Raw genomic sequence first — 27,231 nt, forward strand, 5'->3', positions numbered from 1 at the left:
GTGTGACTTGCTTCTAATGGGCCAGCCTTCCTAGGAGAGAACCCTGCACATACTCCCAAATTCTTCCCCTTGGAAGATTTCCTTCACAACTACTCCCAATGTCCCGACTTGGAAATTCTACAACCAACTACTCATTCCGCAGGTTTCTTTCCCATATGGCTTCATTTTAAAATCTGAAAACTCCGGAGATTTTCAACATATTAAACTGTTTCACACTAAGGAGTCCTACACCAGGCCCAGAACCTTCCTCAGACTGGGACAGATTTGGGGGTTGACGACGGGGAGGAGCTATAGTTGGAAAAAGATGAACCCAAGGTTTTGAATGCTACCTATCTTTGTTTGGCTGGAGCTGATCACATGAATTCCCTGCCCTCGGAGGCCAAAGCGACTGCCGGCACATTGCCGATCCCCCCGCCCCTCACTGCTTGTGTCTGTGAGTGAACGATACCCTCCTTCCCCGACCCTTCTCCCGCTTCTTAACCTTTCCTCCTAGTCATTTAAGTCTCGTTTCCACCTCAAACCATTACTCCGCTTCTCCCATCCTCCCTCCTCACCTGAACCCCTTTCTCCAAACACTGACTCCAACGCTTGTAGATAGTTACTAGGGAACCGTAGGTGTGGAATTGCATCTTGGGACAAGTAGTCCTAACTAAAAGAAAGCAGTGGAAAACTACAATCCCCAGAAGGCAGTTCCATTTCCTCCCTTTTCCTCCAATAAGGACCCCCTCAACCCCACCCCCTTCTAAAGACCCTCCTAGCCACGTGGCTTGTATGGGCAAACCCTTTTAAAGCCATTTTTCGTTTGCTTAGATCTACTATTTCGAGAGCATACTGAGGGTTAAAGTGAGAAACAAGTTCAGGCAAGAAAGAAAGAATGAGTTTCATGGCCCCGTCTGGCGGCATGTGGTTAGACAGCCCCTGTAACAGCAGTCTGGCATTTGACGTGGTCGCCTAAGAGGTGGGGCCTCTGGCGGGGGCGCCAGGAAACCCCGTGGGCCGGCGCCTTGCTTTCCTTTCCGATCCGCCATCTGCGGTGAGTATATGCTCTCGGGCGTCTCTCGGGCCAGCGGCCTATCCGCTGCACTGTTCTGTGTCTCCCCGTCTGACCCTTATCTTCCTTTTCCTCAACCTCAGGTAGAACCGCTGCTAGGATGCAGATTTTCGTGAAAACTCTTACGGGGAAGACCATTACTCTCGAGGTACGGGTCAGGTGGCGTGAGGACGTCAAGGCCTGAATAAGGGCCTGAAGTGGAGTCTGGGACCCCCCCCGCTTTCTGCCGTAAAATGCGCTTGAGAGCCTGGGTTCTGAAAACTGTTCCTGAATTGAGGGTTGTTGGCTGAGTAGGGGCCTAGGGCTGGCTTTCGATATCTGAAGGGCGGGTTCTTACCTCTTTAGTAGTTCCGACCAGTTAGCCAAAGGGGGGGGTCTGCGGTGGGGGGAGGGAGGCGCTCCCACCGGTGGGCGCGAGCACGTGTGGCGCAGCCGCCGCTGTGGGACCTGGGCTGGGCTCGGCTCAGGAAGTGTGCTCGCCGGCGGCAGTCGTGGGTGTGTTGTCTGCTCCCTCGGTGAGTGGTCAGCTTTGCTGGGGTAGGCTTCAGCTCTCCACCGGGTAGGTTCTGTGGTAACTTGCAAATTGAATTGGGCGTTTTTTCTAGTTTTTTTACTGTGATAACGGTATTTGCATTTTTAAACTCATAGGTTGAACCCTCGGATACAATAGAAAATGTGAAGGCCAAGATTCAGGACAAGGAAGGCAAGTAATATTTCCTAGTTCAGGATATTAACCTGTACCGGCGCCAGCCTAACTACTGGACATACGTGCTGTTGGTGGGGTGGGAAGATGTCGGATTGACAAAGTGAAATGCTTTTGAAATAATAACAAATGTTTGTGAGCCTGGGGCCAACCAGGGCTGCTCTTCCTAATTGTGAACTTGGGCGAGCTATTTTAATTTTCTACCCTGCTTCATCCATAAAATGAAGGTAGAATTAATATGTATTAACTGTTACTGGGATTAAATAAGGTAAGTTGTGCAAGCGTTTAACATGCCTAGCCTGTAGTAAGAATTCAGTGAGTGCTATTAGTACCCTTTATCTGAGTAAGGATTATCCATAAATCTAAGCAGATGTCCTTGTTCTGATGTGACTTTATTTTTTATTAGGAATTCCTCCTGATCAGCAGAGACTGATCTTTGCTGGCAAGCAACTGGAAGATGGACGTACTTTGTCTGACTACAATATTCAAAAGGTCTGTTTGGAGGAAAGAGCAGTCCTTTAAATGTAAATTTTCCTTTGTAAGTTTTGATGAGCACACAAAAGTGGGGGAGAATAACATTAGCAATAGATTCCTAGGTGACTCTTGCATTAACATTGCAGAGACACTGCTACAGTTTCTTACAGCCTGGATTGTGTAGATTACATCCCATGGTGTGACTTAATGTGTTCTTAAATCTCCCTATAAACAAGTAGTTGATTCCCCCTCCCCCAAACTTATCTCTGGTATTGTATTTATCAAATCCAGTTAGAAGATGTGTGAGGCTAGTTTCCCCTTAGTGGAATATGAGCATTAATTAATTTCATCCTCTTCCATTAACAGGAGTCCACTCTTCATCTTGTGTTGAGACTTCGTGGTGGTGCTAAGAAAAGGAAGAAGAAGTCTTATACCACTCCCAAGAAGAATAAGCATAAGAGAAAGAAGGTTAAGTTGGCCGTCCTGAAATACTATAAGGTGAGCCAATATAATAAAAATGTTTCTGGTGCCTTGTTAGCACAGTAGGCAGCGTGTCAGTCTCATAAAAACGTTTTTATCCACAGATTAATTTTGTTTGCATCTCTGGTTCTAAACTTTCTATTAAATTTTTGTTTTATAAATTTATAAATTTTTGTTTTATGTTTGGTTATTTGAATAAGCTTCATATGATGAGGTTCACTTTTAGCTGCTTATTCCAAACTAAGTTCTGATTTTGAAGTCGGATCTGGGTTTAGGTCTTAACTCTCAACCACTTGAAAGGCAAGACTTTAATGGGCTCTGAACTATTTTGTTGTGATAATTACTAGTGAGGATTTTGAGTGCTTTGGTTTTAAATACAAAAAACTACACTTTTGTGATATTAAAGGTTGAATTTTGAGTCACTTAACTTAGACTTCAGAATATGTTGTAAAATTATCTTAACAGCAGGTTTGTACTTATTTAGGTCGATGAGAATGGCAAAATCAGTCGCCTTCGTCGGGAGTGCCCTTCAGATGAGTGTGGTGCTGGAGTTTTTATGGCTAGCCACTTCGACAGACATTACTGTGGCAAATGTTGTCTGACTTACTGCTTCAACAAACCAGAAGACAAGTGATTATATATGAATTAATAATAAAAGACATGAACTAATTAACATTTAATTGTTGAATTTTATTCCAGCAACTTAGTGGTTTTAAGTATCCAACTGATGATCACACTATTTTGATAAACTATACATACTTTGGCAGAAAAATTAAGATTGTATTTAATACCGGTTATCTAATTAAGTAAAAGCCAGTTTATGTTTCTGTCAGTTTTTTTGTCCATACTATTGAAATTTTGGACCAGGTAATTCTTTGAGGACTGTCCTTGTGCATCATGGCCTCTACCCACCTGATGCCAGTAGCACACCACCCATTCCCACCACCAGGTATATCCAGATTTGCCAAATGATCCCTGGCATGGTGAGGAAGAGGGAGCTTTCCCCCTCTCCGCCCTCCCACTCCAAGAAACACTAATTTGTATGAACTGGTGTTATATCTTGGTTAAACAAAGACTGTGATTCATTTGTTTCATATATAAAACATGTAAAGGCTAAGCTTTCAGTAGTAAATTAGACATCCTGAGTCCTTGGGTGGTTTGGCTGGGATGGATATATGCTATCTACATACAAGGGAATATTCTGCAATGTTGAGTGTGAAATCTTGGAATTTTAAACACTTTGTCCACTAGTTTGTTAACACTGAAAAATAAAGTTTTTGAGAAGTATTTGGCACCATATTTTGTCCATAACTAAATTCAGGGAGGTTTGCTTATCTTGATACCACTCAACTAAAACATGGACTTGAAGTTTATTATAAAGTGATTATATTCTATGGCATACCAATAATTAATTGCCTTTTACCACACCATTCTTTTCAGGATTTCTACTTGGAGTCATGCTTAAATAAGGTTTCCTATTTCTGTAGTATTTTGACAAGTTATCCATGTTAATATTTGGAGTAACTACTAGGGTATTTTTTGACCAGAAGTAGTGAATTCTTACCTTCACTAAAGCAAAACTAGTTGCTCTCTACAATAAAGCAAGACATTTGTTTATAGTTTTTAATTTATTTTTTTAAGTAATAATCCGCCCAGCATACAGTTTGAACCCTGGGATTAAGAGTTACATGCTCTACCAGGCACCCCATTGTTTACATTTTTAATAAAATTTTAAAATCCTGGATCCCAGGAAGTCTTGGCTGGAACTTGTTTTTCTTCATAACAAATAATTTCATCTCCCACTTTAAATTCTATCTTTTCTTCACTCAAACTGAGACCACAATCCATTCCAGTTTTGATGACTGAAACGTCATCTTTATGGTGTTTCAGTGAGCTTAATGAACCTTAAGAAAACAAAAAATCCAAGGTACATATATATTCAACAAGAAATAAATACTATTAAGTGCTATACAGCTGGTATTGAAATTAAAACACTGAAATTCTCAAGTTTTAGGGTCATATTAAATGACAACTAAATACTATGGAAAATCCAAAGGAAAATGGTTTGCTGTAAACAAGACAGGGTTTGCAGTGAAAGATAACTAAATCTCCCATTTCAAAGGGACTTTGCAGAGGACTGGCATATTCAGGACTTAATGAGATAAACTCAGCAAAAGACTACAGGCAAAAGATGAAAAGGAAGTAAGCAAATACAGTGTTGCAGAAAAGTATAGAACACAGCTAGAAAGGTAGTTTTGGGGCCAATTTTAGAAGCTTAGAAAATTAGATTACTGATTTATTAGGATTATTATTATAGGTTACTAGAACTTGGAGGGAGCCCATCACCAAGACCAGGTTTGAGTTCCCAAGAAGGAATGGCCTGAACAAGGATATGGGAGTGAAAGATTTTCAGATGGTTATACAGAATAAGGTTTTGGTGACTGGATCTGATGTCTATTATAAACAGACTGTGATGTTGCTTACCCTTCCAAATAACATCTCCATTACGGATTAATTTAAATTTTTTTTGTTTTTCTAACTGTCCCTTTTGGACTCTGCAGCCAGCCACAGGAACTTTTTTCTTCCCTTCTGTTACAGAAAAGGTAGCTAATATAGAAGCTTCACCTTAAGAAAGAAAAGAATATTAAGTACACAGAAAACAAAGATTCTAAGAAATACATAATTTCACATATTCTGCATGGCAAGAAATGAAGTGACAAAAATACAAACTCATGCATAGACAGAAATCCAAGTTTTCTTTGATTCTGCCAACTTTATTTTCCCGACCACTATTAGAAACATAAACATGAGGGGTTCCTGGATGGCTTACTTAGTTAAGCCTCTGCCTTTGGCTCAGGTCATGATCCCAGGGTCCTGGAATGTAGCCCCTGCATCCCAGTGGGGAGCCTGCTTCTCCCTCTACCGCTCCCCCCGCTCCTGTTCTCCCTCTCCCTCTCAGTCTTGTGCTCTCCCTCTCAGTCTTGTGCGCACAGTGGCTCTCTCAAATAAAAATCTTCAAAGAAAAAAACAAAAAACCCATGAAATCCCTGGGTTTTCTTGGAAAAGAACATCACAAGAATACATGTTTGCCAAAAGAATAAACAAAAGAAAGTGGAATTCATTTTCTTAGCTGAATAAAATGTATTAGAAGATTATAGTTTACTGTCTGTTCCATTAAAACCTACTTTTCAGCTGTCCCTCTATATTTTCTCAAAGATCATCTGTTGGGACACCTGGGTGGCTTGGTCAGTTGAGCATCTGCCTTCAGCTCAGGTCATGATCCCAGGGTCCTGGGATCGAGTCCCATATTGATATCCTTGCTCAGGAGGGAGCCTGCATCTCCCTCTGCCTGTTGTTCCCCCTGCTTGTGTACTTTCTCTATGACAAATAAATCCTTAAAAAAAAATTTTTGTTTTTAGCTGACTTATTTTTATCTCCCCATTGGTAATTTATATCCACTTAAGAATACTAATTCTGTGACTCAAGCTTAATTTTTTTCACTGAAAATTAAATTATCATCATGTTTAACAGGTCAGAAGAAATCTAAAATCTCCGGACCGTAAGAACAGATAAAATGGTTCAGTAAGTCTCATAAATTTAGGTTTCCAGCTGGCCAAGGGATATGCTAGAAGAAAGTTTTTAAATACGTGATACTTAAACATAAAGTAAACTATCTTCTCATGGTGGATTTCCCTGCCAGCTTCCAGGACAAAAATCAATGGCTTCCTCCACAGCACTATATATAATCTTTATCCTCCCCATTCCAGTCTAATTTGTACTACAATTAGTTGTTGATGTCTAAATTTTAGGGCCTCTGTATCCTCAAGGCAGAAGCACAATGTCGCAGATGGCAGGTGTTTACAATACATATGTAGTTACACTGAATAGATCCAGAGTAGTCTTTTTTTTCTACAACACAGGATATATATTGGAACAGTGAAGATATTTCAGTAGTGAACTACATATTCCCCTAAACTTTGCTTTCAAGTGTTATTTACAGCACCTAAAATAAGAATGTTCAAAATTCAGTGAACACTCACCTATTGGATGCTCTTCCACAGTGCACGGCAATCTGCTGTTCAATTCCTCCTGCAAATCTTCAATCAGGTGGTAAATGATTTTGTGAAGTTTAATTTTTACTCCTTTTTTTGCAGCAGACTTTTGGATAACATTGCCTACATTCACATTGAAGCCATATATAACACCTGGCAAGCAGAAATACAATCAATAAAGTAGCACAAATATTGCATTAAACACTTCTTTCAAGCAGAAACTCAAATCTAAATATCTAAATATATCAGGCTCTCTGCTCAGCGGGAAGCCTGTTTCTCCCTCTCTCTCTGCCACTAGCACTACCCCGCCCCCACAACTTGAGCTTGTTCTCTCTCTCTCTAATAAATAAAATCTTATAAAAAATAGTTTTATTGGGGCGCCTGGGTGGCTCAGTGGGTTAAGCCGCCGCCTTCAGCTCAGGTCATGATCTCAGAGTCCTGGGATCGCGCCCCGCATCGGGCTCTCTGCTCAGCAGGGAGCCTGCTTCCTCCTCTCTCTGCCTGCCTCTCTGCCTGCTTGTGATCTCTCTGTCAAATAAATAAATAAAATCTTTAAAAAAAAAAAATAGTTTTATTTCCTTCTATGTAAATTAAAAGCAAGAAGGGAAAATGAGAAATTCTATAATTTTTTCTCATGAAAACTTATTAGTTTTCAAATTAATGACAAGATTTTATAATCATTTAATAAGGAAAATTATGATTTTTATATCCATCCATTTAAGAGACAAAAGTGCCCATAGTATGCAAGGCAGTATGCTAAACACAACTTTGATTTTTATACCAGAGAAATAAGAAAAATTGATTAGGGCTGAAATACTACATTATTTTAATAACAACTGTATTACTAAATTATAATCTTATTGTCTACAACTTTTTGCGGGTTACTCATAAGTATTAATTCGCCCAAAAGATGGTCAATAACAGTAACTTAATTGGTAAAGTTCAAGAGTTATTTTAGAAATGAGAGAATTTCCATGGAGCCGACCATTTTACCAAAGAATCGTGTATTTACGGGCACATGGGTGGCTCAGCAAGTTGAGTATCTGACTCTTAATTTTGGCTCTAGTCATGATCTCAGGGTGGTGGGATGGAGCTCCACCCTCTGCAGGAATTCTGCTTCTTCTCCTGCCATTCCCCCTGCTCACACACACTCTTTTTCTCTCTCAAATAAATAAATCTTAAGAAAAAAAAAAAAAAAAAAGGAGTATGTATTTAACTGCAAATACTTTGGAGGGAATAAAAAAGTACAACACTGTTGAGACCCCTGGTTGGCTCAGTTTGTTAAGTGTCTGCCTTTGGCTCAGGTCATGATCCCAGGGTCTTGAGATCAAGTTCCACTTAGTGCTCCTTGCTCAGTGAGGAGCCTGCTTCTCCCTCTGCCCACTCCATCTGCTTGTGCTCACTCTTTCTCTCTCTCTCTGACACATAAATAAAATCTTAAAAAAAAAAAAGGCAAAACACTCTTACCTTAAGTGAAAAAAAATAATGCAAACTACTTAAGAGAAAAACACAACCAAAGTTGTGTTTGAAAGTCTTATCATTAAGAATTCATTCAACATACTATCAACATTTCACAGTATAGTGTAGGCCAGTCAGTGCCTAGAAAATACTTGGAATTAACCAGCATTACTAAACATACCTTTTCAATAGTACAGGTAACATCTAATTTTAACCAAGTCCAGTCATAAAGTAGCTCCTTTCTAAGTGATTCATTAATTACTCAATAAAATGTTGGTGCTTTGCTCGATAGACTTAAAGTGACAGTCATGAGTCACCTTTTTGTATATCATAAGTTCAACTAATAAACAGTTCCCCCGCCTTCTAGACATTTAAAGCTAAAAACAGTGCTCGCTTTGGAAGCACATACACTAAAGCTAAAAACAGCTTTGAATCTAAGAGATATGACTTGTAAAATTACCAATAAACGAAAAACAGGTAGACAAAAGTAAAAGATGAAGTGTTGAAGAGGCTGATTACAGTATTAAGAGCATTCAAGTCTAAATAAAGGATAACCAACCTTGGACTGGGTGGGGAATTGGGAGGGGGTAGAGGACAGTAATCTTCAAAAACCAAACCAAAACAAAACAAAACAAGAAACACTACTGAGGCCTGAAAGAGTTCCCGAAGGTTGCAGTACAGGGACAATGAGTGGAGCTACGGCTGCAATACTGCACATTCCATTTGGCTCCATGGCTAGGGCTCCACCACAGCAGGAAGGGGGATGCTTCTAAGGGTAAATGGCAGATTGACTAGCCAAGCAACAAAAGACAGAAGCAAATGGTTCACACTGTGTTCTAGGGAACACAGTTAAACAAATAGCAAAGAGAATCCTTACCACGAAATGTTTCAGCAAGGTTAACATCATTTTCACTGACATCACCCACACCAAAATGTACTAATTCAAGTTCACACTCATGTGAAGCATCATAGGTATCCATGATGTTCACAATGGCCTCAACGGAACCATCAACATCACCTAAATGCAGCAGAAGTTTAAAGTTACTGGTGTTAAGAGGCATTAACAGACACAGAAATGACAAAAATCTATTTAAAGCCATAACAGGAATGCCATTTACCACTAAATCCATTTTTATTTAGGTTTAGCATTATAATTATCTATTTAACTTTAAATAAAGTATAATGAACCAAATGTACATTTACAACAAAATCAGCAAGAAAAATGTTTATTAAAATCTCCTCCAGTGAGGGATGGGCAAAAACGGTGAAGAAGGGCAAAGGCACGAACTTCTGGTTACAAAATAAGTAAGTCATGAGATGTAACATACAGTATAACAACTATAGTTAGTAATACTATATTACATATTTGAAAGTTCCTAATAGAGATCTAGAAAAAGTTCTTATCACAAGAAAAAAAATTTTGTAATTATGTACGATGATGGATTTTAGCTAGACTAACTGTGATGGTCATTTTGCAATATATACTAATATCAAATCATTATGTTATATACCAGACACTAACATAATATTATATGTCAATTATATCTCAATTTAAAAAAAAAATCTCCTCCTGGGACACCTGGATAGCACAGTCGGTTAAGCATTGGACTCTTGGCTTTGGCTCAGGTCATGGGATCAAGGACTGTGTTGGGTTCCGAGCTCAACGTGGATGGAGCCTGCTTTACTTTCTCTGCCCCTCCCCTTCTTTCTGTTTCTGCCTCAAATAAATAAATAAATGTTTAAAAAAAAAAAAAACCCACACACTACCCCTAAATGCCAAAATAATTTTAGCTTAAATTTAACAGCCCAAATTGTGAGAATGAAAAAATACATATATTTAAAAAATTAGTTTTAAAGTACAATCTTTCTAAAGTCACCTTTAATAATTATAGGAAGAACGTGTGAATCCCTTTCTTCCTTCTCTTTTGCCTTCAAGGGTTTTTGTTCTTTTCTTTCTTGGTACTTTAGAAAGGATCTCTCCTTCCAGTGTACTTTGCCATACTTCTCACGGGCTTTCTGATGTGCTTCTTGGTGCTCCTTTCGCTTTTCTTCTATTATTTTCAGATCCTCTTTATTTTTCTCCTGTTCCAGCTCATACTTTCTCCAGTCAACAACTGCACGTGCCCTTGGCTTTACAGGGAAAAAAAAAAAAGGCATTATTTAACTAAATAGAAACCAGTAATTTATGCATTATATTTTTCCCCAACTTAGCTTAGCTTAACTCATACATAAAACCACTAATTTTGGGACACCTGGGTGGCTCAGTTGGTTAAGCAGCTGCCTTCGGCTCAGGTCATGATCCCAGCGTCCTGGGATCAAGTCCCACATCGGGCTCCTTGTTCTGTGGGGAGCCTGCTTCTCCCTCTGCCTCTGCCTGCCACTCTGTCTGCCTGTGCTCGCTCTCTCTCCCTCTCTCTCTCTGACAAATAAATAAATAAAATCTTTAAATTAAAAAAAAAAAAAAAAAAAAACCACTAATTTTATAAATTTCAAGAGACATATAAAACTTTAATCTGGGAGCTTTGTGTGTAACAGATGATTTAATTTAAAAATATTAGCTCAAGTTTTTAAAAATTCTATAGCCAAAATCTAAAATGGCACTACTGGCCCCCTCACAGGCCCTTATAGTCTAAAAGTATTTGTTAACATAAATATACCTATTTGGTATAACATTAGAGATTAATATTTAAAACCAGTTATCATAACTAATATGTAGGAATTAGCTTGATATACCTCAGATTCTACTTCAAGAATTTCATCTCCTGCAGAAGGGAGGTCTCTCCAGCCTACAATTCCCACTGGCATGCTGGGGCAGGCTTCATGGATTGTTTTTCCATTCTCATCAAACATTAAGCGTACTTTTGCCCAACTCTTTCCAGCAACCAGAATTGAGCCTTTCCTCAAAGTTCCTCTTTGAATTATAGCTGTAGTAACAGGACTAAAGTGAAAAGAAATGTATATATTCTTAATGCTATAATCAGGATGTAAGAACACTTCCTTAAGTAGAGCAAAGATATCTTTATGAGACTTAAATATATATATATACATATATTATGTACACACAGGGTTAATCCCACTTCCCATGCAGGCTTTCATACTATAAAAACATTTCTACTTAATTGCCAAAAGGTGGAAGCAAACCAAATGTCCATCAACTGAAAAATAAAGAAAATGCAGTATATACATACAATAGAAAATTATGCCAGCTTAAAAAAGAAGGAAAGCCCTTTCATATGCTCCAACATGAACGAACCTACCTCAAGGACATTATGCTAAGTGAAATAAGCCAGTCAAAAAGGACAAACACTGTATGATTACACCCATACGAAGTATCTAAAGTAATCAAAATCACAGAAACAGAGAACTGAAAGATAGTTGCTAAGGGCTGGGGAAGAAAGGAGAGGAAATTAGTGTTTCACAGGTATGCAGTTTCAGTTTTACAGGATTAAAAAGTTCTAGAGATCTGTTGAACAGCAATGTGAATATACTTAATACTACTGAACAATATACTTAAAAATGGTTAAGATGGTAAATTTAATGTTATGCTTCTTTTATCACAATTTTTTTGAAAAATGGAAAAACAAAACCATTTCTTATAAGCGTATGGTAGTGGAAGGTGCAGATAACTGAGTGTTCTGACAGAAACCTCATCCTCTTTCTGTAACTAATTTGTTAAGCAGTGAAACTTCTTGCTGATAGGGAGAAAAATTAAAGAAGAAAAGAGCAATCCAAAGACCTTCTTATATATTATATTAATGGGGAAGGACAGAAAGAATCTAAGAACCCTAAAATGCAACAATTACTATTTCATTCCTAGTTCCTGGTCTATGAGGCTTTATTTACAAATTCAGTTGAGTCAGTGGGAAAAAAAAAATTCAAACTGAACTACTTATGTCATCTAAATGTGACCAGTAGATACATAGAGATAGTTGCTATGGTCTACTAATAACTGCATCTTTTGTTCCATGTGCTAGTGCAATAAAATGCTTTTCAAAGCAAATGCTTTGAAAATATTGTTCATGGGGCACCTGGGTGGCTCAGTCATTAAGCATCTGCCTTTAGCTCAAGTCATGATTCAGGGTCCTGGGATCGAGCCCCACATCAGGCTCCCAGCTTGGTGGGCAGCCTGCTTCTCCCTCTCCCACTCCCCCTACTTGTGTTCCCTCTCTCGCTGTGTCTGTCAAATAAAGAAAATCTTTAAATAAAAAGAAAAAAAACATTGTCCATGTCTAACAATAAAAATAATACACTGTTATATAATCAAGTCTTAAAAACAATGAAACAAAATTATTAAAAAGCAAGAATTTTTAAAGTCCTACCCTCTTCCTTTGTCTGTGAAAGATTCTATTACTGTTCCTTCTACTGGACCAGTGGAGTCTGCTTTCAATTCTAACATTTCTGCCAAAGCAACCGTTGCCTCTGCCAAAGCCATCAGATTATCACCCTTTAACAAAAAAAAGTGTTAACATACAATAATAAAATATTATCTGTAAATTTATATACGAAGGTCAGAAAGCCAAACTATTCTTTACAGTTTATTATATGTTTCTCTTTAAGCATTAAAAGCATGAATTATCCAATTAGAAAGGAAGCAAGGAAAGGAGGAAGGAGGAGGGGAAGAAGGGAAAAAGGGAGGGAGGGAGGAAAGAAAGGGAAGAAAGAACAAAGGAAGGTAAAGCAAGAAAACCTGATCCAGGGACAGATCTTTCAAGGAAGAATGGCCACTAGTGTGCTCTTTAATACCCTTTCATAAACATATGCTTCATTCATTCATTCATTCTCTCTCCTCCACACGTCTCTACTTTCTTTACAATGCTACTTTGCATTTGAAGTTTATCCAACTGAACAAGCTTTCACATCTATTATTTCATTTGATCAACTTAAGAATGCTGTGAAATAAGTATATCAAACATTACTTACTCTTATTAAATAAATAAGGAGAAAAAGTATGAACCAGACCCAGGCTTTAAGACATACTCTGTAATCACCCAGCTATACAATCTTGAAGAATCACTCCTTCCCCCTGGATCTCCTTTCCTCAACTGTAAAACGAGGAAGCTAGATTAGATGACTGTTTCACCTTTAATGATCTAAGTTTACTATGCTTTCTATGGCTCCAAGATCACACAGCTGATTATGTGGAGATGGAACTGACGGGCAAGGGGTTTTCCCATTCTCTGAGTCAGCTAAGAGATTGTTCAGTTGTCAGAGTATAAAACAATGGGACAAGTGTAAACAAAGCTAATAAAATAACTTGCTCACCTATCCACTTATTACTAGTATTTATTCCAATTTACAAAATCCTGTCCTGAAAAGCAGAGCTAGGGTATTTCTTTGCATGAAGTGTCTTCTATCTCTACTTGGAAAAAAAAAGGCCTCATCTTACCTTCCTGCCACTCCCTCCCAATTTCCTCCACTCCCCAGAAATCATCTCTGCCCTGACTCCAAGTGTGGCTAAGCAGCTTTACATTTATCTACTCATCTCCTGGTACCTGGGGAGAAAAGGTGACCATGCCTTCAAATGTTTTAGTCTTGCCACATGGCTTTCAGAGTGCAAAAGCAATCGGGGTAGAGTGGAAAGATAACAATGCAAGGTAGCATTTTATGAGTTTCAGAGAAAAACAGGCATGGCTTTACTATTAATGGAGGCATGATTGCTAAGCATCTTAGAGGTAACAAATTTAGGAAAATTAAAGATAAAATGAGACGTAACTAGAGAAAGGTGGCTAAATATAGTATCATCCTTCAGTGAATGAGGAGGAAAAAAAGTATATTATGTACAAACGATGGAATATGGCAAGAATGGACAAAAAAGGAAATGTCACTTAGCAGCAACCTGTATAGGATAAGAGAATTGGAAAATGCTGTCATACAACAGATACTCAGCTTCCCTGGTGTTTTTTAATCAGAAAATAATAATTGGTCATTGAGAAGACAATGGAATTCATCATAAATAACATAAACTTATAGCAATTTAATTCACAGAAACATTGAATTAATCAGTAAGAACAAACTGAACCCAAATGTTTTATCTTTGTATTAGTGAAGTTTTTGTTTAAATCTCCCTTAAATGCCTTAAACCTATATTTTTTCTACTATAGAAACAAGTACTTTTTATTACAAATTGATTTCATTTCTGCTTAAAAAAGTCTTTAGCAGCCCACTGTAACCCTATCCTCACATTCGCCATTTGTTCTCATTCTACGTATCTCATAATAAGAAATGCATTTGGTATGCGGGCGCCTGGGTGGCTCAGTGGGTTAAAGCCTCTGCCTTCAGCTCAGGTCATGATCCCAGGGTCCTGGGATCAAGCCCCGCATCGGGCTCTCTGCTCAGCAGGGAGCCTGCTTCTCCCTCTATCTCTGCCTGCCTCTCTGCCTACTTGTGATCTGTCAAATAAATAAAAATCTTAAAAAAATAAAAAATAAAAAAGCTAGAAAAGCATTAGGTATGGACTTCACCTGGACACTGTTCAGCTGTGTAACCATGGACTGGTGATCTGCCAAAGCAAGGTGATGATACCAGCTTTGCCTAGTACTACAGAGGACTTCTAAACAACAGAAATGCTATGTGTCAAGATGTTGTTTCTGGGCACTTTCTGCATTAGGTACAGCAGGCCCATCTGGACACATCATCTCTGAGCTGCCTGCATTTACCGTGAGTGCAGAGATGTGCACTGCTTGGACATCGCCTCCATAATCTTCACAGACCACGTCATAAGCTAGCAGTTCTTTTTTCACTTTTTCAGGATCAGCCTCAGCTTTGTCACATTTGTTTATGGCAAGGACGATAGGAACTAAAAGAGAGTTAAAAAGAGTGCAGATGAAGACACCTTCAAAGCCAGGTATTGAGAGTGAGACACCAAATTTTTCTGGCTTTCTCTTTACTCAGTAGATGTACTAAGCTAAAAGACAGATCTCAAAAAAAAAAAAAACACAAAAACGTGCTTTAGACCCCCTTTACTCTGCCTTCTGCACATAAGGAAGGATTCTGAATGTGAGATGTCAAAACTATCATTATAAGCAGATTCTGAATTAAGAACAGATACCTAAGATGATAAAAACCAACCAAACAAAAAACAGCATTTTGGGTAGAGAAAGGCCTATCTTTTAACCTAAATGTAATTATCAGCAACTACACTGAAGATAATTTCCAGGCCAAAAAAAAAAAAAAAAAAAATTAAGAGAAGATTTTAATCCAATTCTAAACTACTAGATCATCTGCAACTAGCTATTAAGTCATTTAAAGCCCAACACTGCATTCTGAGGTGAAACTAAGTAGCATTATTATACACTTTCTTTTAGGATTTACAGCAATTCTTTATTCATACATACTCATTGAGTATCATAGGAGAGTCTCAATAAATGTTTGCTTAATGAATGAGCCAAATAATCTTATAATCTACTTGTCAATATTAAACACACCCTCACATTAGAGAAATTGCGTAAAATGCTATGAGATAATTCTCTGGTTGGGAATCAACTTTGCAATTTCCTCAGGTATCAAAAGAAGGGAAATTGAAAACAGACACAAAAAAGTCATACAATCCACAAGCTACTATTATGAAAAAGTACATTCCGTATGAATGAACTGGAACTTAACAGGGACAAGAGAACAGGTATAGAAAGCATGATGTAGGGGTGCCTGGGTGGTTCAGTGAGTTAAAGCCTCTGCCTTCAGCTCAGGTCAGATCCCAGGGTCCTGGGATTGAGCCCGGCATTGGGCTCTCTGCTCAGTGGGGAGCCTGCTTCCTCCTCTCTCTCTACCTGCCTCTCTGCCTACTTGTGATCTCTGTCAAATAAATAAATAAAATCTTAAAAAAAAAAAAAAGTATGATATAAGAAATTCATCCTATCTCAACTACCTGCTTTATGCAAATCCCCAGCAAATTTATCACTTTCCTCTTTTTGTTATATTCCCTAGAATCACTATGAACATAGTCCATTCCACTAAGGCAGTTTTGAAGAATTAAAAAGGCAAAAGTAATACTGGAAACTAGAAGACCAGATTCCACATATGGAAAATTTTCTCGTGCCAACAAACCTAGGGGAATATGATGCACGCTTCATCAGGTACATTTTCTCAAGAGAGCAGTTATTTTCTCAGTGGGTATAGGGTCATATCAGAGTAAGAATGAATGTACAAAGTATGTGTGTGGAGGGAGTGGCTATTACTAAAGTTTTTAAATGAAGAAGTAAGAGAGAAGATAGCTAAGTGATTTTCTAAAAGTTTCAATTTTATACCTTTGACCAAATAAGAACTTATTTCAAGCATATGAAGGAAAAGTTTCTCTTTACGTTTTTTTTAAGATTTTATTTATTTACTTGAGAGAGCAAGTGAGCATGAGTAGGGGAAGGAGCAGAGGGAGAGGGAGAAGCAGACTCCCCACTGAGCAGGGAGCCAGACTCGAGAGTTTATCCTGGGATTTCAAGATCATGACCTGAGTCAAATGCAGATACTTAAATGACTGAACCACCCAGGCACCCTGAAAAGTTCCTTTCCAAGAATTCTGGACAATAAATGAACAAGGAATAATAGAATATCACCACTTTGCAACTCCTAATGTATTCAGATGATGGATACATAGAAGTTCATTATTCTGTTCTTACTTCTGTAACTGTTTAAAATTTCCATGATAAAAATTTTTTTAAAAGTCACTGGAAGCCATTAAATTCTCACACCATGCCAAGTAAGGAAACAGTATTGGAAGGACTGTATTTGTGATCCCACATACCCAGTTGAATCCTACTACACTCTTCTTAGTAGTTATGTCTGTGGGAAAACAATTCAACTGTCTTTGAGCCCTATCTGTAAAGAGGTGTAATAATCCTGGGATTGCCAGAAAGATTATATGAGCTCCATGTAAAGTGCCCCAAAAGAACGACTTTAAGTAGAACCTTTTTTTTTTTTTTTTTTTTTTTTAAAGCAACTTCTTTCCTGATATACGTAAGTCAACCACATGGTACCTTGAGCATCTTTGGCATGCTGAATAGATTCTACAGTTTGTTTCATCACTCCGTCATCTGCAGCTACAACCAATATGACAATGTCAGTGACCTGAGCACCTCTGGCTCTCATTGCTGAGAAAGCAGCATGTCCTGGAGTATCCAGAAAGGTAATCTTTTCCCCAGAAGGCAGAGAGACTGTGGAAACAGAAACCCAAGAACACTGAGGACTCAAATATGTACTTTCTTAATACAAAGAAATACATGTGAAATTATCAAACAGAATCAACAATTCTTAAAATGACTTATTCTTTCCATTAATCTTAATCAGGAACAATACAGATCATCATTTCACACTGAAAAATAACAAAGCAGTGAAACCTTTAGGGTTTTCCTTCCATGTAATAATTTCAAACTTAAACTCTTTCTAGAATATACTTTTCATAAAAAAACAACTGGTATGTATCGATTCTGGAGAACAGAGCAACAGTTAATAGGCAGTCTCCCCTTCAAAAGCAAACATCAGCTGCACAACTACCTTCAGCAACAAATGCTATTTAGTATATGGTTAGGAGCTTAGAATTTGAGCCCAAACCCAGCCTTGAGTGTAAATCCTGGCTCTGCCACTTACTAGCTGGGTACCTTCAACAAGTAGCTTAAATCTACACAAGCCTCAGCATCCTTATCTATAAGTAAGAATATCAATACCTACCTCATGATGTTGTGAAGATAAAAAAGATAAGGCATATAAATAAGGTGCTCACCACAGTGCTGGGCACTTGCCAGGTGCTCAATAAATAGTAGCTGTTATTTAATTATTAGCAACGTTATCAAAACCTAGCACTGAAGCACTGTAGCCTCATTAAACCAAACTAAGAATGAGCCAGGATAAAAAAAGGTAATATCATCTTCTTCCTATAGAATGTACAAAATAAGCCTTATTAACCAACTGCTCTATATTTCATTAGACCAATGGCTTTAAGCTCTAGGCTTCCCTTTTATTTTGAGTTTGTCTATCTCATACTGTGACACTTGGTTTAAGAAAATAGTATGTGGGGGTCCCAGGCACATTGTAAGATAATGTGTGTCCATACCAAGAAAGGCACCAATGTGCTGAGTGATGCCTCCAGCTTCCATTGCTGCCACTTGAGTTTTTCGCAGTTTGTCAAGTAACGTCGTTTTCCCATGATCAACATGGCCCATTATAGTAACAACTGGGGACCTTGGGGTTAATAAAGCTGGATCTGCCTGAGGCCTACAATTAACAGCAAAGGAGTTTCATTTCTTAAGTATCTTTATAGCCAGTAAATTGGTTTGCAGTCATCTCTGTGCACTACCATTAACAATAAAACCCAACATTCAGCTTTGATTAGATAGAAGTATCTTCCTCTTCCATAAATGCAATGACCTATAGCAAAATATATGACTGCCCATGTACAGTTGGCATCTTCACAACTATAAGATTTTTAAGATTCAATAAGACTCAATAAGATTTTTAAGTTCAGGATCAATATACACACTCAGCAAACTAAGAAATATAACCCTCAGAGTTTTATAATGTGAATATACTTTCCAATGTTTTAAACATTTTGAAGAAAAATTTAATCTATATTCCACATCAATTTAACTGCAAAAAAATTTTAAGGAGTATCTTTCCATTATAAAGTGTGAATAAAACTATGTGGTTTCCTTCCACCAATATACGGGGTTAAGTTTTACCTTCTTACAGCATCTTTATTTTCTCTGACTTTGTCCTGTTTTAATTTGCTCCATTTTAACTTCATCCCCGTCTTCTTAACTACTTCTTTGATCCAGACTTCATCTAAACGTGAGTATGCTTCTAGTGAATCTAAGTCAATAGCAGTGTTCATTAAAGCTTCATATACACAATCTGGGTGGAAGAGATAAGACTTTTTAGGATCATGAATTAAATGTTCACAAAAGTGACCTCTATTAATAAATGTCTAAATATGAACAATACACTCAATGAAAAGAACAACTATATAAGCTATTCCTCTAATGTTAACAAATCATAAACAAGCTGAAAGAAATTAATCTTTAAAATATGATTCACCTAGGGGCGCCTGGGTGGCTCAGTGGGTTAAAGCCTCTGCCTTCGGCTCAGGTCATGGTCCCAGGGTCCTGGGATCGAGCCCCACATCGGGCTCTCTGCTCAGCAGGGAACCTGCCTCCTCCTCTCTCTCTCTGCCTGCCTCTCTGCCTACTTGTGATCTCTATCTGTCAAATAAATAAATAAAATCTTAAAAAATAAATAAATAAATAAAATAATAAAAAAATATGACTCATCTATATTGACATCGCTGCATTCATAAATATTTGAATATTTATGTACCATAAGAATCATCTGAGCTATCAATAAAACATTACAGGTTGTATACATTTATATTGAGCAGTTTATCACAGCCTAGTTCTTTGAAAACATGTAGTTACTTACACATGTCATGCATGTCATACACATATATAAATGTGTATGTATATATAGTCAATTCTCATTATTCATGGTGGGTATGTTCTATAAACCCACCACGAATACTGAATTAACAACTACTAAACCATCACTCCAAGGGGAAATACAAGGTTAGGTTCTTCCAGTTCCCAATCACATCTTCATTAGCCAATCAATACATATTATGTGTTTCTGTTTCAAGATATCTTACTTAATATATACTGTTGATTCAGTAATGCTGAACTCACAGCCAAAAGCACTAAACCCAGTACGTGAACATAGTTTATCTAACACATGTATTTTCTCTGTAAAGCACATTATGGCCTTCTTGCAAGTTAGTAACACTAAACAGCACTTCATTCAGTACCATGCTTAGGAGCCATTTTCATCAGCAAAATCAACAAAAAGGACAAAAATGTGAAAACATGACATTAAATAAGCCACAAAATGATGCTTGTTTACAGCATAAGAGCTAAAGCAAAAGGCAAAAGTTGCTTTGTTGAACCTCAGCTAGGAATGTGTGATTGGGCAATTCAAACTTTTCACTGCTCCACGCATGTCCAGGAATGACTGCAAAAGCATTCTGAATATTGATTTGGGGCTATAAATACATTTTAGAGAATTCAGCAATAAAAAAACCCCCAAATAATAAGGATCAATTGTATGTATATACACACACATACAGAGTGTCTCAGAATAAACATAACACATATAACTTATTTATTCATTTATGTACCTATTTAGGGTGTCCAAAAAGTCTTGAAATACAGGAAAAATATTTACTTGTTATTATTTTTTGCATTTTACTTAATGTACTTTGTTTTCATTTGTCATATTTCCCTGTAGATAATAAATTAATGTATCTGTGATGATAATAAGTAAATAGTTTTATGTTTCTAGACTTTCAATTACCCTTTAAATATATATTTCAAGGAGCGCCTGGGTGGCTCAGTGGGTTAAAGCCTCTGCCTTCAGCTCAGGTCATGATCCCAGAGTCCTGGGATCAAGCCCTGTATCAGGCTCTCTGCACAGCAGGGAGCCTGCTTCCTCCAGCTCCTCCCCTGCCTGCCTCTCTGCCTACTTGTGATCTCTATCAAATAAATAAAATCTTAAAAAAAAATTTTTTTTAATGTATATATATTTCAAGAAACAGATGTGAAAGAAAGGGATCCTCAAATAAGTAGAACACAATTCAAAAAGAATATCTTATTCACTAGTGTGCAGGTAAAGGTTTACTCACAAGACTCTCCAAAAAAAAAAGAAAAAACCTTTCATTATTATAGCATTTCTCAAGTTCCATAGTGCAAATACTCCCACCATGGTTGATTTCAGCTACCAACACGAAGTCACTGAACACAGAGATAGAAAGAGACAGGCAGTAGTGCACTGTTATATTGTACTCCCACCATATAGGTACATGGACGTAAATAACCTCAAGAACACAGAAAATAGTAAAATGCAGTAAAATAATTAGGAGTGAAGGGATTTGATGAATAATACCTTTGTTTATGATTTAATTTTTGTAATGGTTGTGTTTACCAGCTCACATACTTCCTCAGGCTAGCAACTGGCCCAAAATCTGGTGCAAACCAGACCCACACATCACTGATCCTACCCTGTAATAATGCCAAGAAACCCTTTCCTATGTATATTCTCACCACACACTTTCCCAAGAAAGCACATTTTAAAAGAATATGGTGCAAATGATCTATATGGATATGCACTCAGAGAACAATAAAACTCTAAACATATAAATTATAATAAGTATAATTCTATTTCTAATAATGCTAAAACCTCTAATAATCCAGTAACTAGTCTTTCAATGTTATCCTAAACTTTTGAAAGTAGCTTATACAGAGATAATCTCTTTCCCTCTATATTAAATGCATTGAGTAGGGGCGCCTGGGTGGCTCAGTGGGTTAAGCCTCTGCCTTCGGCTCAGGTCATGATATCAGGGTCCCAGGATCAAGACCCGAATCAGGCTCTCTGCTCGGCAGGGAGCCTGCTTCCTCCTCTCTCTCTCTCTCTCTGCCTGCCTCTCTGCCTACTTATGATCTCTGTCAAATAAATAAATAAAATCTTTAAAAAAAAAATGCATTGAGTAGTAACATTATTATTTTATCTTTATCCAAGACTTAAACATTTACAAATAGAAAAGTGCCCAAAGCATTTCAACCAGAAATATTACATCTTAAGTTATTTTAATTGACCCGGGGAGGAAAAAAAATCTCCTTACGTTGTTAATGCAGTAGTTAAAAACATTTACCATTTTTTTTTTTTTAAGTAGGCTCCATACCCAGCATGGAGTGCAGCATAGGGCTTGAATTCATGACCCTGAAATTGAGATATGAGTTGAGATCAAGGGTCAGATACTTAACTAAGCCACCCAGGTATCCCAAAACGATTTACCATCTTTAATTCAAATGAGATGCAAATATAATATTAAATAAACTTCAAATAGGTAACTTTTATTTAAATCATGGCATATCAGTTTTGGGTTTAGAGCATCAATCCGTAGGATTAAATTTATATTTTAATTATTTGGCCGTACAAAAGGATTATTACAGTTATGGGTGGAGGCAGGACAGCCAATGTTTAAAAAAAAAAGAATCCTCAGGGAGCCTGTGTGGCTCAGTCAGTTGAGCATCTGCCTTGTGATTTCGGCTCAGGCCATCATCTCATGGGTCCTGGGATAGAGTCAACTCAGGCCCCCGGCTCAGTAGGGAGTCGGCTTGGGATTCTCTTTCCCTCTCCCTCTGCCTCTCCCCCTACCTGTGTAGCCTGCAAGCACGTGCCCGTTCTTTCTCTCTCGCTCTCTGCCACCCTCTAAAATAAATAGATTAAAAAAAAAGAATCCTCATCTTTAAGCGATAAATACAGAAATATTTATGCACTGATATATTAATAACTATCACTAGCTTATGCATATATTATACTTATTTTCCATTCCTTCTGCTTTCATATATATACAAAAATTGCCAGTAATAAAAGTTTTTTTTAAAAAGTCACATCTATTACCAATATTATTTATAAAATTATATCAATACAGTTTTCCTTGGAAAAACTGTCAATGATAGAGCCATATGTATTTGTTCTCTTAAAGTTTTTTTAATAAAAAGATTATATAATCAAACTGCAAAGTTATAAAAATGCAAGGCTGGGTGAATTTTCTTTTTTTTTTTCCTTTTTAACGATTTTATTTATTTATCTGACAGAGAGAGAGAGAGATCACAAGTAGGCAGAGAAGCAGGCAGACAGAGGGGAAGCAGGCTGCCCGCTGAGCAGATAGCCCGATACGGGACTCGATCCTAGGACCCTGATATAATGACCCAAGCTGAAGGCAGAGGCCCAACCCACTGAGACACCCAGACACCCCAAGACTGGGTGAATTTTCTATTCTTTGTAAGGATGTACATGTACAAAAAGTAATAACATTCTCAGAAGGGAAGTATGTTAAAATTCTAGCTCTGCTGTAATTTACAAAATAACAATTCTTGAGAGATAATTTGGTCTGTGAAAAACAGCATGGTCTATATAGCCATACTCTCTAAGTTCAAATCCTCACTTTACCACATACTGTGGGAATTATCTACCCTCTCCATGCCTCAGTTTCTCAACCTATAAATGGGGGTAATGATTACATCTACCTATAGTGCATTGTGAAAATTACATGAGTTAATATATATAAAGTATTGGTACATAGTAACAGCTCAATAATATGAGTTATTATTTTTTTCTGTTTTTCCAAGAGTCTGCCTTGTCAGTTTATTTTGCTACAATAACAGGCTATTTCTTATTTACTGTTATCTTTTTAAATTTTATTTATTTGTTTTTGAAGGAGAACATGCTTCACACAAACTGGGGGAGAGAGGGCAAAGGCAGAGGAAGAAGCAGACTTCCCACTGAGCAAGGAGCCTGAGGTGGGGCTTGATCCCAGAATCCTGGGATCATGACCTGAGCCAAAGGCAAATGCTTAACCGAATGAGCTGCCCCATTTACTGAATTGTAATGCTAGTTAATAATGAGAACTCAAATTTTGTTCCAATAATCCTAAATTAGTAATAAATACACCAACAGTGCAATGAAGTAATTTTTTAAAAATGACAATGATGCTATATACATTTATAAATAAAACAGTATTAATAAGAGTTACTATTAAGGGGCGCCTGAGTGGCTCAGTGGTTCAAGCCTCTGCCTTTGGCTGAGGTCATGATCTTAGAGTCCTGGGATCAAGCCCCGCATCAGGCTCTCTGCTCGGTAGGGAGCCTGCTTCCCCCTCTCTCTCTGCCTGCCTCTCTGCCTGCTTCTGATTGCTCTCTCTCTCAAAAAAAAAAAATAAATAAAATCTTAAAAAAAAAAAAAGAAAAAAGTTAACTATTAAAAATATTTTCCTGGGGGCACCTGGGTGGCTCAGTGGGTTAAAGCCTCTGCCTTCAGCTCGGGTCACGATCTCAGAGTCCTGGTATCAAGCCCTGCATGGGGCTCTCTGCTCAGCAGGGAGCCTGCTTCCCTTCCTCTCTCTCTGCCTGCCTCTCTGCCTACTTGTGATCTCTGTCAAATGAATAAACAAAATCTTAAAAAAATATATTTTTCTGCTGGCACTACAGATATTGTTACAATGAGTGAAAAAAGAAAATCAGAAATTACAGACAACAAAAGGAAAGTTAAGCATACAGTACCTCAGCCCAAAATCGTTCTCTGGACTTACTCTAAAAGCCTACAGAATTTCTGAGAAAGAAGGGTTAGTGCAGATGAGAAAATCTTTTTCACTTTTATTAAAAGCAAAATTTTAGAGAACTATATTTGGCTGGTAAAGAGACAAGAAACTAATTAGAGTTTATGACCTAAAGTGAAAAATACTGGAATGATTTAACATCTTTTTAAACCACCAGTCCAATTTTCATCTTTGAATGTCTTCAGTCTCACTGCAAATAAAAATGTAGGTATTCCATTTCCCATATTTTTCCTTATAAAATTATCTGACCCACCTATGTCTTTTTCCATTGCTCTGGCCAGTTCCTCAACAGTCATTCCAATCCATACCTCCACCTCCTTTTTGGATTTTGTTGAAAATAACTGAGATTTCTGTGATCTTTCTTCCTATTAAAAATTCAGGATGCATACAGAAGAAAAAAAAAACTTTAAGTGACAGTATAGATTTATTCTGGAATATCTACCACAGTAACAACTCCTATTTCTACCAACAGTCCCATAACTAGTTAAACCTTAGATTAAAATTTACCATCCTATGCCCCTACTCCACTATTATATACTAATTTCCAAGTAATCAAATTCATCAGCATTAATGAACAACAAACTAGAACGTGCCTTCTTCACAAAGATTTACTGCCTGGAGTCCAGCATTAAGGAATAAAATTCTACAATGACAATATACCCAAATAATATAATAATAATTATATATATATGTTATATATATATATAACATATATATATAATAAGATAATATAATAATTCATCTCAGACCAAATAATATAGTAACGGATAGAAATCTGTAACTACCTTCTTTGTTACTAGAAGCCTATATTGAGATAAAGCCACCCCTATGAGCGGGTCTGTTTGCCAGGGCCGAATGCAGAGCTGAGCTGTCCACACTGGGTAAGCAGATGAAAACACATGATTCCACTGTGCTAACCTTCTCTGACCCAGGCTGTGCAGCTGCCTAAAGACAGTGTGAAATCGTAGCAAGTTCTCCAATTTAAGTATCTTCTGGTTCATGTTTCCCCTGGAGAAAGTTTTAAAATAATATTTTGGTTAATATGAAAATCAAGTTAGCAAATATTAAGTGGATTTCTACTCCATGAAAAACACTGTGCTAGAGTTACAACAATAAGTTCAGCTAGATTCCCGCCCTGAAAGAACTCATGGCTAATTCAGGGAGATGGAATTTCATACTAACTACTCTGTAGATGTTAACGATCGTTATTGTTAATGTACCTACCACAACAGAACTGAAATACAATTTACAAAGTGATTTTTTTTTTTCATTCTTGAAACGTCAACTAACCAGATCACAACTAGAGTGACTTTTCTAAAACGCAATTTTGAACTTATCAGCTCTTTGTTAAACACCCTCCAGTGGCTGGCCATTATCCCCTTTAATGAAAACATGCTATATAAGGACTCATTATCTGCCCTCTGCTAACCTCTCACTTCATCTGTTACTCTTATAGTCCCCTCCCTCCTATCTCCGAGCTATCTCTGACCCCCCTGTAATTTCCAATGGCTTGTCATCTAATTTTTGAATCCTTGCATATGCTATCTCTACTTAGAACTGTCTTTCAAGCCTCAATATTTTTCCCTCTTCCGACCTCCCCCTCCTGCAAAAAAGATTAGAGTGGGAAGGAGGCGCCTAATAAATATCTATTGAATAATGCCTTTTGAATGTTATTCTTGTAATGAAAGAAGAGTTACCTAAGAGAAAATTGCAACAGAACTTAATAGTGTAGTTCAGAACTCAGGAGTATAGTTATTTTCTCCTTGAGTTGTCTTTCCGCTCTCAGTACTGCATTCCTACAGCTTTGCTTTTCACTTTTTAAAGAGCCACTAAAATAATGTAAGATGTACAGGTTCTCTCCTCAACATTTCTTGAGTACCACCTTCCAGACATTACATTTGAGGATGCTGACTCAAAGTTTAATGAGCCAGAGTCCCTTCCTTCAGAATTTACTGTCCTTAAAAGTTCCAATATAAGATTCTTAGGCACATGAAACACCTCAAGAATGGCACATTTTAAAAAAATCTTACTTAGGTACATGTCCCTGGCCTAAGAAGTAAAGAGATTCATTCCTCTAAGAAAAAGAATTTTAATGAGCCTAAAACCGATGTAACACGGGCATAAATTAGCAGAATGGAAAGAAAAGCACTACATGGAAACTAACCAAAGCACAGACAGGTAACTGAAAAACACACTGCGGGGCGGGGCAGGGGTGGGGGAGATAATGCAGGTGTGAAAACTGTTAGGAACCTTACTTGCTACTTATTCCAAGCTCCTCATTTCACAGAAAAGGAAAATGAAGAGTCCAGAGAGGTCAAAAAGATTTCTCCAAGGTCATACCACCAGTTAATGACAGTCAGGCCGAGAAGACAGGCTGACTCCCAATTCGCTGTTCTTTCGCAGCTAGGCTATCCTCATCACGGAACCCGAAAAGAGATGCTACAAATACGTAGCTGCGTTAGTGGAAACGGCTTAACGTAAGAGCTGTCAGCTTTGGAATTTATCTGAAAAGTAGAAAGAAGTCATTGTAGAAAAACGACGGCCCTCGAACCCGGCAAAAACTTCGACTGGAACCCGGGCCGGGAAAGCTTGGGTCCTGGGCATGCGGGGCTCGCGGGAAGCGGGAGCGAGCCCGCCGCTCCGGGCCGAATAAAGCTTTCGCTACGCCAGGGGCGGATTCCCGCCGGGATTAAAGCCCTCGCGGAAAGGCTTCCGATCGCTCAGTGTTTATAGCCGGTGCCACTGCCACTTCAGACTAACAATACACGCCCCCCGGGACGACCCGGCAAGGGAACCCCACTCACTTCGCTGCTACATTAGACCCTGGGCGACCGGCCTCTGAAGCAAAGCGGAGATCACCTTTAGG

At 37.9% G+C, this 27,231-nt stretch overlaps 2 protein-coding genes across 4 annotated transcripts; one reads left to right on the top strand and one right to left on the bottom strand.

The window, feature by feature from the left end:
- Positions 1–975: 975 nt before the first annotated feature.
- On the top strand, positions 976–3,383 carry LOC111148109 (ribosomal protein S27a). Its single transcript, XM_022504521.1, has 6 exons — positions 976–1,033; positions 1,135–1,199; positions 1,700–1,754; positions 2,161–2,246; positions 2,595–2,726; positions 3,193–3,383. The coding sequence occupies exons 2-6, from the start codon at positions 1,152–1,154 to the stop codon at positions 3,340–3,342; spliced, it is 471 nt and encodes a 156-aa protein (XP_022360229.1). The 5' UTR covers positions 976–1,033; positions 1,135–1,151; the 3' UTR covers positions 3,343–3,383.
- A 67-nt stretch (positions 3,384–3,450) lies between these two features.
- LOC111148108 (mitochondrial translational initiation factor 2) lies at positions 3,451–27,231 on the bottom strand. 3 transcript variants are annotated; one of them, XM_022504517.1, is made up of 15 exons: positions 27,170–27,231; positions 26,621–26,869; positions 25,151–25,373; positions 24,619–24,730; positions 18,883–19,054; positions 18,258–18,418; positions 17,185–17,361; positions 14,875–15,014; positions 12,538–12,662; positions 10,952–11,156; positions 10,096–10,348; positions 9,096–9,236; positions 6,749–6,913; positions 5,193–5,333; positions 3,451–4,612 (listed from the first exon to the last, which is right to left on the bottom strand). In XM_022504517.1, exons 3-15 carry the CDS (start codon positions 25,364–25,366, stop codon positions 4,440–4,442), a joined length of 2,181 nt encoding a protein of 726 aa, XP_022360225.1. In that variant the 5' UTR covers positions 25,367–25,373; positions 26,621–26,869; positions 27,170–27,231; the 3' UTR covers positions 3,451–4,439. The 3 variants fall into 3 exon arrangements, with proteins under 3 accessions (XP_022360225.1, XP_022360226.1, XP_022360227.1); XM_022504518.1 differs by lacking the exons at positions 26,621–26,869; positions 27,170–27,231 and having other exon boundaries at positions 25,284–25,340; XM_022504519.1 differs by lacking the exons at positions 18,258–18,418; positions 24,619–24,730; positions 25,151–25,373; positions 26,621–26,869; positions 27,170–27,231 and having other exon boundaries at positions 18,883–18,938.

This window comes from Enhydra lutris, unplaced genomic scaffold (genome assembly GCF_002288905.1).
Source record: "Enhydra lutris kenyoni isolate GAN:26980312 unplaced genomic scaffold, ASM228890v2 scaffoldscaffold18, whole genome shotgun sequence".
In the NCBI taxonomy this organism is placed as follows: domain Eukaryota; kingdom Metazoa; phylum Chordata; class Mammalia; order Carnivora; family Mustelidae; genus Enhydra; species Enhydra lutris.

Bases quoted from the DNA above. Each gene is read 5' to 3' on its own strand.
- LOC111148109 (XM_022504521.1), top strand. From the start codon at position 1,152: ATGCAGATTTTCGTGAAAACTCTTACGGGGAAGACCATTACTCTCGAG. The intron at 1,200-1,699 runs GTACGGGTCAGG...TTAAACTCATAG, and splicing joins GGAAGACCATTACTCTCGAG to GTTGAACCCTCGGATACAAT. The intron at 2,247-2,594 runs GTCTGTTTGGAG...TTCCATTAACAG, and splicing joins CTGACTACAATATTCAAAAG to GAGTCCACTCTTCATCTTGT.
- LOC111148108 (XM_022504517.1), bottom strand. From the start codon at position 25,366: ATGAACCAGAAGATACTTAAATTGGAGAACTTGCTACGATTTCACACT. The intron at 6,914-9,095 runs GTAAGGATTCTC...TCTGCTTGCCAG, and splicing joins CCTTGCTGAAACATTTCGTG to GTGTTATATATGGCTTCAAT. The intron at 4,613-5,192 runs GTAAGCAACATC...TGTTTTCTTAAG, and splicing joins TGGAGATGTTATTTGGAAGG to GTTCATTAAGCTCACTGAAA.